The following is a 10,042-nucleotide window of genomic DNA, read 5'->3' on the forward strand; positions in this document are numbered from 1 at the left end:
AAGCGTCATCATTATGAGACAAATTCAGGCTTTACTTAAGCCCCACATCTTTAGGACACATACTGAGGCTTGACTGAAGCATCATTATTATGAGACAAATCCAGGCCTGGTGCGTTCCTGTGAGGTGTAACCCAGGTGCTTTCCAGTAAGGCGCCCCCCCCCCCCCCCCCCCCCCCCCCCCCCCTGATTCAAGTGACATAATTCATCACGTCTCACCGCTCCCTCAGCTCTCCATTACAGGCCCATTAATAATGCACCGCCCCGGACCCTGGAGAGTCCACAGCGTAATCAGCACTCTCTGGGCCTCCCCCTCCTCAGAGGACCCTTACTAACTGACAACAGTGACCAGAATAGTTCCAGGACAAACAGACTTCAACTCATCCCCTCTCCCCCTGGAGTGAAAGGTAATGTTTTGACACCTGGAGATCTCCTGGTATCTGTGGCTTATGAATTATTGATGACATCGCTGTCTATCTCACTTGCTGACTCAGTCTGCTGGGCACACACACGAGCGTGCACACACACATACACACACACACACACAGTCTGATGTTTGGCTCGGCTGACTGATGAGTGTGGTGTCCTGGAGACTTGCCACTAGGGAACTAAAGACATATCTGGTAAACACTGAGTAAGAAGATAAACACATATCCTCATCATGAAATTGACAATGGCTAAGGGCATTATTAGGGCCTAGCATATTGGCACACACTGGACACAATATCAGAACTGGTACCACTGGTGTGCATGTGGCTGAATATCTGCTTTGAGACCATGGCCTCTGACCGGATTTTAGATCTCCTTTCCATAAGCAACGCAAGACGTCCAGATATGGCAAAGGAGATGACGGAATCCTTCCAGTGCTCATCCGAGCAGTTCGGAGGAAAATGAAGATCCATTATTACGTTCAAATCCTCCAGGTCTCAGGCCACACAGCTCTCCTCACACACACACACACACACACACACACACACACACACAGCTCTCCTCACAAGTTTGTCAGGATAAAGAGGGAGCTTCTGCTTGCCTTCAGGTGAAGGCCTTCGTCTCTTCGTCTGCCCACGTCACTATGAGAACACCATACACTGCATGCATACTGGGCTGTTACGAACTGGGTTAAAAATGCTGAACGAGACTTAAAGTGAGGACTGAAAGATCACAGTGCAGAAGAAGAATTTCATTTAAGAAAAAAAAAACCTACAACTGAATCATACTCCTACAAAAACAAACAGCTTTTGTTCCCTTTCATTACGGCAAAGACCAGAAGATGCAAGAGTAAAGTGCTCAATCTCACATCTATTTGTACATGACTGAGATCACATCTATATGTACATGACTGAGATCACATCTATATGTACAAGACTGAGATCACATCTATATGTACAAGACTGAGATCACATCTATATGTACATGACTGAGATCACATCTATATGTACAAGACTGAGATCACATCTATATGTACATGACTGAGAGGAACTCAACAGGTCACAGCCCTACATACTGATAATCTGACTTTTGACTGAGTTTCTTTGAACATCTTCACATTAAATAAATATAACAACTGGGGGGGGGGGGGGCATCTCTACAAAGCACACAGCGTCAAAACCCGCCTCACAGGAAGCATCTCAATCAAACTACACTAATGCTTCTCAATCAGGGAGCCTGGAGCCTGTGCTGCAGGTATGTTAGTCTGAGTTTAGTATAGTCAGTGCCTGCTATGTCTGTGATGAGTCATAACTCTTGGATAGGTTATTCACCTGGAAAGACTATTTTCTTAAAGGGAATATTTTCTTGGTGATGTTATTCACCTGGAAAGACTATTTTCTTAGAGAGAATATTTTCTTGGTTATGTTATTCACCTGGAAAGAATATTTTCTTGGTTATGTTATTCACCTGGAAGGACTATTTTCTCAGAGAGAATATTTTGTTGGATATGTTCTTTGCCTGGAACGATTATATTAAATTTTCAGGACATTTTGTCCATGTTGACCTCTGATCCTCTCCTGTTCACTCAGCGCAGCTTATTGAACTGACAAAGCCCAGTGCTGGGCAAGCTACCACGTGCTGCACACTGGAAGTAGTTGAACTACAGCTACCCTAGAGAGAAATGTAGTTTGATTAACAAAAGATACTTAGAAAAAAATGAACATGTGATATGAAATTATAACAAACTAGAAGGGCACTCGGAGAGCAGAGACCTCCGCCAAGGCCCTGTCGCTGCCAAATGTGAGTCCGCTGCCTGATGTGAGTCCGCCGCTGCCCGATGTGAGTCCGCATGCGCAAACACAAACGGTTTACGGCAAAAGGCTCAGGAGCAAACTATCCAAGACGTGCATGCTCATACATGGTTTAATATCAACGTATCTGGCTTCTCTTAACGCATAATGTAGGTTTATTTAACGTAGTGTTTTATAATTTTGTCAACGGTTTACAGCATAAGGCTCAGTGTCAACATATGGGGCTATGTTGTATTACTGTTACTAGTAGGCTAATGAATGCACTGCTTAACTAATAATTCAATAAACATGAAGCTTAACATCATAAACCTTGGTGGATTTCAAACGTAAACAAATGCGCTTGTCATTCCACTTCATGCTCTAGCCTACACCACCAGCATTACCTGGCTCGTTGTACTACAAAAGTGTCGCAAAGTTCGCGCATGCGGACTCACATCAGGCGGGTCCTCACATTTGGCAGCGACAGGCCCGTTGCCATATGTTAACGAAAGTGAAACAAATTGACCTTCCCCATGAATTGGTTCTGCTCCAAAATCGAAACGGTTACAACCTTCCAACAAATCGGCCCTGTAGTTTTTGCGTATTGCTGCTGACAAACAGACAAACAAACGGCAGGAGAACATAGCTTCCTTGGCAGAGGTAATGGCCAAATATGTTTTCACAGGTTCAAAGATACACTGTATGTAGGGGATGTAAAGTTAGAGATGCTGGATTCATGAGTATGTAGGGGATGTTCAGATGGGGATGCTAATGTGTTAAATATTCAGCCTAGACACATGAAGGGCTGCAATGGTGAACTACATCACATTGCATACATAGGAGGGAAGAGAGAGAGGGAGGGGAAGTGGTGGTGTGTGTGTGTCTGTCTGTCTGTGTATGTGTGTGTGTGTGTGTGTGTGTGTGTGTGTGTGTGTGTGTGTCTGTGTTTGTGTGTGTGTGTGTGTGTCTGTGTATGTGTGCGTGCGTGTGTGTGTGACATGGGTTGCATCACCTCCGGTCCTCTTCTTAAAAGAGGGCTCAGCTGGTCTGATCACAGGAGTCGCAGAATCGCGGCGGAACGTGCACGGCATTCTACTCCACACTTAGCACAAATCTCATTTCACTTCTTTTTGTTCAATTTCGCATTCATTTACATTAGATGATGTTTTGTCAAACTTTGAGAATGGGCTTGCAAGTTTAACTGTTGTTCTTTGTAAATTAATGTTTTGTTAATGTGTGTATGTTAATAGTTTTTTTCTGTTAGGAGTGATGTTTGCAGCAGTGCAGAGAGTGTTTGCGCACTGTGCTTCTCTGTCATTACATTAGTCTCCCCGTGCACCTCTCGTGAGCGCTAATGTGAGCTCACATCTCAAATCTCAGAGGGCGCTCTTTTCTCTTTTAGTTCAGTGAAGAGTCTGGCTGCCTGGGTCTGTTCTTTTTATCTGTGATGTCATGGCTCTGAATGAGTCTGGGCAGGAGGTTCTGGTCGCTCACCAGCAGATGTTCCAGGTCCAGCTGACCGCTGAAGGACCGCTGACCAAACTCCTGGTGGCCGTCTTCATGTCGACCCTCTTCATCTCCATCAACTCCATCATGTTCGTCACACTGCGGAGCAAGGCTGTGTTCAGAGACACTGCTCGCTATGTGCTCTTCGCCCACATGCTCTGCAACGACTCCACCCAGCTGCTCTTCTCCTCACTGATGTACATTATTTCCTTGTGTTACGTTCAGGTGGACAAAGCTGTGTGCGCCATTTTAATCCTAGTCACTGCCTCCACGTCACGAAATGCTCCCATAAATCTAGCTGTCATGTCACTGGAGCGTTACGTGGCGATTTGCTTTCCTCTGCGGCACGGTGAGATTGCCACTAAGGGGAGAACAGGTGCAGCCATCTGTGTCATTTGGTTCTTTGGGGCGGTGAACCCTGTCATCGACATTCTCTACACCTCGGCCACAGACCCCACATTCTTCAGCGAGCGCATGTTCTGCACACGGGAGAGAATATTCATAGCGCCATGGCAACGGGAGCTGTTCGAGGGCCTCAATGCCTTCTACCTTGTTGCCGTGACGCTGATCATTGTCTTCACCTACATCAGTGTGATGGTTGCAGCTCGATCTGCCTCCAGTAATAAAGATTCGGCAAAGAAAGCCCACAGGACTCTCCTGCTGCACCTCTTCCAGCTGGGCCTGTGCCTCAACACACTGGTGTTCGGCAGCATAGAGAGGCTTCTAGCCATGACCAGCAGCAGTCGTCTGTTCATGGACTTGCGCTACGTCAACTTTCTCCTCATTCTCATTCTGCCACGGTGCCTGAGCCCCCTGATCTACGGCCTGAGGGATGACACTGTGCGGCCCTTGTTCTTGTTTTATTTGCGGTGTAGCACACGCAGAGTCAAGCCTGATGTCAATGTGCACTGACTAACGATCTAAGGCTAGTATTTAATGCTCTATTCCACATAAAAGCTATAATTAGCTGATAATAGATTGAAGAAAGCTTGCAGTGGTGGCCAGGAGGGGAAACAGTGAACAGGTTTCATGTCAGACATGGTTGATGCACGTAAGCAGCCACATTTTTTTTTTTCTTTCGTTTAAATGTTATTTTTATACTTGTACTCTGTTTTGCTAGTTCATTTGTCTCAAAATAGAACTTGTCTCTTACCTCTGGCACTAGAAAAACAAATAAAATGTGATAAGATCATAGTGATATGCTTTTGTTTTGCTTAGGGAGCCTATGCCTATTGCAACAACTGGACAGGGACCACAGATGCAAATTTGCTTTTTTTTGTCTAATTCTGGCATATTTACTGTTATGTTAAAAAATAAATAAGATGCTAAGCACATTACATGGAATAAACTGTTCTGTGTAGTGATATTTCAGATGCTTATAATATTTCTAATTAGAGTGTCATAGTAGTCAATTATTTGATCATACCCCATATGTGATTGTCATTGCAGTTTTGGGTCAAAACATAATAGGATCACAATACAAAATACCCTGCAGTTTATTGGCAACAAGAACTAAGAGCAGGTACACATTTAAGCCCACACAGTTTCTGTGGCTCTACACCACCAGAGGGCAGTGGCATAACTGGGTGGAGTATTGTATGATAGAGAGGCCAGCTTCTTGTACTTAAAAAAAGAAAAAATAGACTTTTGCCTGTGCAGAACGTTTGACTCTTAAAAGTTGAAAAGGGCAATGCTAAACTTAACAAACCCCCAACATTTAAGAGCACATGTTGGCCCCTTCATACTGAATTAAACGACAAACTAAACAAACTGTAATCATTACTTGATGCTAGGACATTGTAAGATAAAACTTGATACACTCTCATTGGTATAGATTAGCTCCCATTCTAAAAGTCAAATGAATATACAACTGCATCCAAGTTATGCATTGGGTATGTTACTGAACTCCATACTGAAAGTGGCTAGGTTGTCACAGTCACCAGAGGTCTTTCAGTTTCTATGTCTAACACACACTACCCTTATTTTATGAGAGACTACTTAAAGTAATGAAGTTCCACTAGTTGACCATTAAGTTATTTACTTCTGTTATAGTCACATAGTTCCTATTTAAGAGGAAGACCCCTTACCTAGATTAGATTTGACTGGTGATAGTTTAAATTCTGATTAAACAGTAAATAAAGCTGGAATACACTGACTGAATTGATATATGAAAAGGCTTTGAAATATTGAAGCCACTCCTGAATATGTTTGTATGCTGTGTATTTTATTGATGTCCATCAAAAAATAAAACCTTAAACCTAAAAGGAACACTCGGGGTGTATGGGGTTGTGGTGGTGGTGGTGATAAAGGTTCTGGGGAGCTCTGACCAGCAAGTGATGCCAGGAGCACACCCAAAAACCTTAAAGATTTCAGTTATCAATCTGAACGCATGTTTGTAATAATTTGAAAAATATTTTAGGATGGAGAGATGAGGAACTCTGACCTGCAAACTATGCAGGGAGCTCACTCACAACTGCTTCTAATATTCAATCATATTAATCCTAAAATCCAAAATGAAATGCTAAGAGCTCATTTTAGTCCAGTTCGTACCAAAGTAGTCCTTGAGGAGCTCGAACCTGCCAATGACTGCAGGGAGCTCACCCAAAACTCCTGTTTATATTTCAAATGCACGGAAGGTCGTGGAATTAATGAAAATCAAATGTAAGTCTTGTGGACCTTTTGAGGTTCCTTTCAGTAAGGTTAAGTCAAAAATAATGAAACAAAATCAAATAAATAACTAAAAATAGAATAAAAGAAACTAATCCATCACTCCTCGGGATGAAATGCAGCTTGTGAAGCAGCGTCTAACCCCCTTGTAGATGTGGTGAAAGAAACGGCCAACTCTGCCCTTCTTCTTGGGTATCTTGTCTTTGCCTGGTGATCAAAAGACACAATTATATTTGTGGTCTTAAGAGAGTTTTTTGCTCTACTAATAACCGTCCATACATCACAAGCATATGAATCTCAGCTATTCCATACTGCCATCACTCAACCAGCCCTGGAAGGTTTTAAAATGGTAACTACCTATACTTTTTAACAAAGAAAAACACTCACCCATAGCAGATCCCAAAACTAAATCCTCTGTGATGGTTGAGGAGTACTCATTGGTGTGGTATTTTATGGCCTGTAAATACAAAAATACAATATCTGTGACCTATTCAGAAATGGTACCATCCCCAATAGATACTGGAGAACATACCAAGTGGGTAATATATATTCTTTACATAGAAAAACTGTCTACCTCAGCTTGAATGGTTGCCATCGTCTTGGTCTGCTGTTTCTTTCCACACTCTGTTTGCTCCTTTGGTGTCCAGGGAACATTAGTGGAGACAGTCCCATTTGAGGAGCACACTGCTCTGGTTTCCTTCATTCCAGAGGGCTGTCTTGGGGGTGACTTTAAGATGCCTTCCACAACGAGTTTTGAAATGCAGGAATAAAACTCAGGGCACTTTGCAAATGTCAGGCTCTCAAGATGTTCTGGAGAACCATACATTTTGACTAACTGCATGTAGACCATGAGGACAACCTGACAGACCTCAACAGAGTCCAGGCAAACGGTGGCCTTCTGTTTTGTCCTGGAAACACTCAAAAAGAGACTGGAAGAAAGGTCAGAGAAGATGGTGTCAAAGAGGCTGCAGTCAGCCAGGTTAAAGTCCTTTAAACCCATCGGTAACAGGTGTACCAGGAGTCTGCTGACAATATCCTTGACTGTCCCAAAGTGCACCTTCATCATTAAAGGCTTGGTTTCCATGGAAGATGCACATCTATGGTAGGGATAAGCCACACAGTCAGGGTCGTTAGGGACGTCAGGTCTGATGACAGCAGTCAGTGGTCGCACGGCAGGTGCAAAGGTCGTAGCAGGTGCGCTTAACAGAGAGGCAGAGCTGGAAGTGGAGGCGATGTTAAGAGCTACTGATTCTGGCAGGAGTGTAGAGACTTCCCTTGCAACAGCACTCGAGATGGCCTTGGTGACTTCTGGGCTTTCAGAGTTCAGAGCTCGCTTGAGGGAATCAGCGGAACCAATCTGTTTCCCAAGCTCCTTGCGAACACTGCTTACAATCCTACAACTGGGGGGTCTGCTGTATTTCACTTCAGAATGAAAGTGGTCAGGAGATGCTGGACTTGAAATCATCATAGGATCATCTGATAGATCACCCAACACAGTTACCACCATGTCAACTGCCATGTCCGTGAGATATGTCGGTGAGTAACTGCCAGACTCAATATCAGAGACCAGTTTAGTTACGACGTCTACGACAACATCTGTTTTGGATGGAAGGCTAGAGAAAGCCGGTTTTGCAGCATCAGTCACCGCAGACTCAATGTCATACACAGCCTTTTTCAGAATATCAACAGATTCATCTGTCACTTTCTCACTGGCTATACCGTTGCCCTCTTGGACACAGGTGTCCTCTTGAACACAATGATTTGAGGCGTCGGCACTTGTGCTTCCAGACCTTATCATTCCCTCTTCAATAACTTGAACAGGTGATTGGCAAGCTGATTCACCTAAATCTGATGCAAATACAAGATTCCGTTTAAATTCATGCGAAGACAAATAAATCAGCCAGTTAGAATTATGTAATATAGTTATAGTTATGCAGGGTTTTTCCTGGGTCAAAATGGCTCTTCGGTGCACCCCAAAAAAAAAATTGCGCGCTGCGCGCGCACAGTCTGTCTTATCTATCACCGTATTAGCAGACATCAAAGTCTTTTTTTTCCCTTTTCTTACATTTCATAAATAATGGAGGATATGCTTGAGGTTATCATTTTGCTTCCACTTTAAATCAATATAAACAAAAGGCTAATACATTGACAATAGTCCAAGCCCCATGGTGCTATCATGTATGGTTCAAAGATTATCAAGGTTTACCTCATATATATATGCAAACTACTGAAATCTATATCAATAGAATCTAGGACTAACCAGTGGTCAGAAATGGAGCGCCATAAATATTGAAACCGCCGACTGATGAAGTCAGGTTGCATACGCAGGTTGAGTAATTAAGTGATTGGCAGCTGGCCGCTCTGTCCATTCGCGCACCTCACAGTTGCGTATAGATCAGACTTATCAACTCGATTACTATTGATGAAAACAGAACGAGGGCTTGGCTGTAGCCTACTTGAAACATAGGCTACTATTCAGAACATATTCGCTGACATGCATTGCATACGTGATGATATGCTTACAAATCTGCTTAAAACAACTAGTGAATATGTTTTAGAATAATATTTATGCCATACAATAAGTGACGTTATGTTAACACCACTTATTAATGTTATAGTAAACACTATTAACACCCAAGCTATTAAAAAGGTGACAAACAGTTATAAACCTTGATAGATAGAAAAATCTTTAATCAATCAATTTTAAATATTTCAGTAGCGATGGGTGTCTAGATTACGACAAGTAACTTGTTTGGATTTCAACTGAAACATGTTTTCGGTTTTATCCCGTTGTGTAGTAGACCAACACGCAAAATGAGCTGATACACGAGGTATTGTGTATCAAGATCCAATCGTGATTTACCTGTGGTAGGCTACGTGTCAAGAGATTAGCCAAACATTACCGATATGACCAAGTATGATCTCTATCAAAATCCGTAATCTCTCGTGAACATCTCCTCACTCGGTCGTCAGCTGTCGTCCCTGTGATAAGCGGGTAAACCTCAATTTAAAGAGGGATAGAGGTATCGGTGTCGGTTGAAAACTGTATGACCCTCACAAGTTCTCGTTGCGAAATCGAATTCGCTCAGTTCGTTCCATGACAGTTTGTACACACAGAAATAAATGGCTGTCTAGTACACTTAATAACGTTCTACAACTGTAATGTTTTGCACACATACAATTTAAATACCCCTTTTGGGCTGGAGCGTATATTGTTTAAAATCCGTTATCCTGATTGACACCGAAATCTATATTAAGTAACGTGTACCAGCGCGTAGGTGTTTATAGGTCGTGGGTGCTAATAGGATGTCTATGGTGCTAATAGGTCGGACAACATTTTTAACTAACATCTTCTCTAAACTGGCAAGAAGCCTCTGTTCAATGATTGGCTGAGGGGGTGGGAGGCGGGATCTGCTGCTGCTGTCTTGAATTCAACGTGAGGGCTCAAAACACCGTTAAACTGAATTGGATGACAGTTTTTTTTTTTTTTTTTTTAAATCGCAGACTCTTTTTTTTTATTTAGGCGCTCGGGATTTTTCATAGGCGCACGGGAAAACGGCTTAGGCGCGCGCCGAAATTTTCTCTATGCAGGAAAAACCCTGGTTATGTAAATATAGCTATGTAAAGGTTAAACAGCAACACTAAGTTGAGGT

The 10,042-nt window shown here is 42.9% G+C and overlaps 1 protein-coding gene across 1 annotated transcript; it reads left to right on the forward strand.

Moving 5' to 3' along the window:
- Positions 1-3,668: 3,668 nt before the first annotated feature.
- On the forward strand, positions 3,669-4,634 carry LOC308374555 (odorant receptor 131-2-like; the record flags this gene model as incomplete). The annotated part of the gene is made up of 1 exon (XM_080850351.1): positions 3,669-4,634. One exon carries the CDS (start codon positions 3,669-3,671, stop codon positions 4,632-4,634), a length of 966 nt encoding a protein of 321 aa, XP_080706477.1.
- Positions 4,635-10,042: the final 5,408 nt, after the last annotated feature.

This window comes from Sprattus sprattus (assembly GCF_963457725.1).
Source record: "Sprattus sprattus genome assembly, chromosome: 1".
Lineage (NCBI taxonomy): Eukaryota > Metazoa > Chordata > Actinopteri > Clupeiformes > Clupeidae > Sprattus > Sprattus sprattus.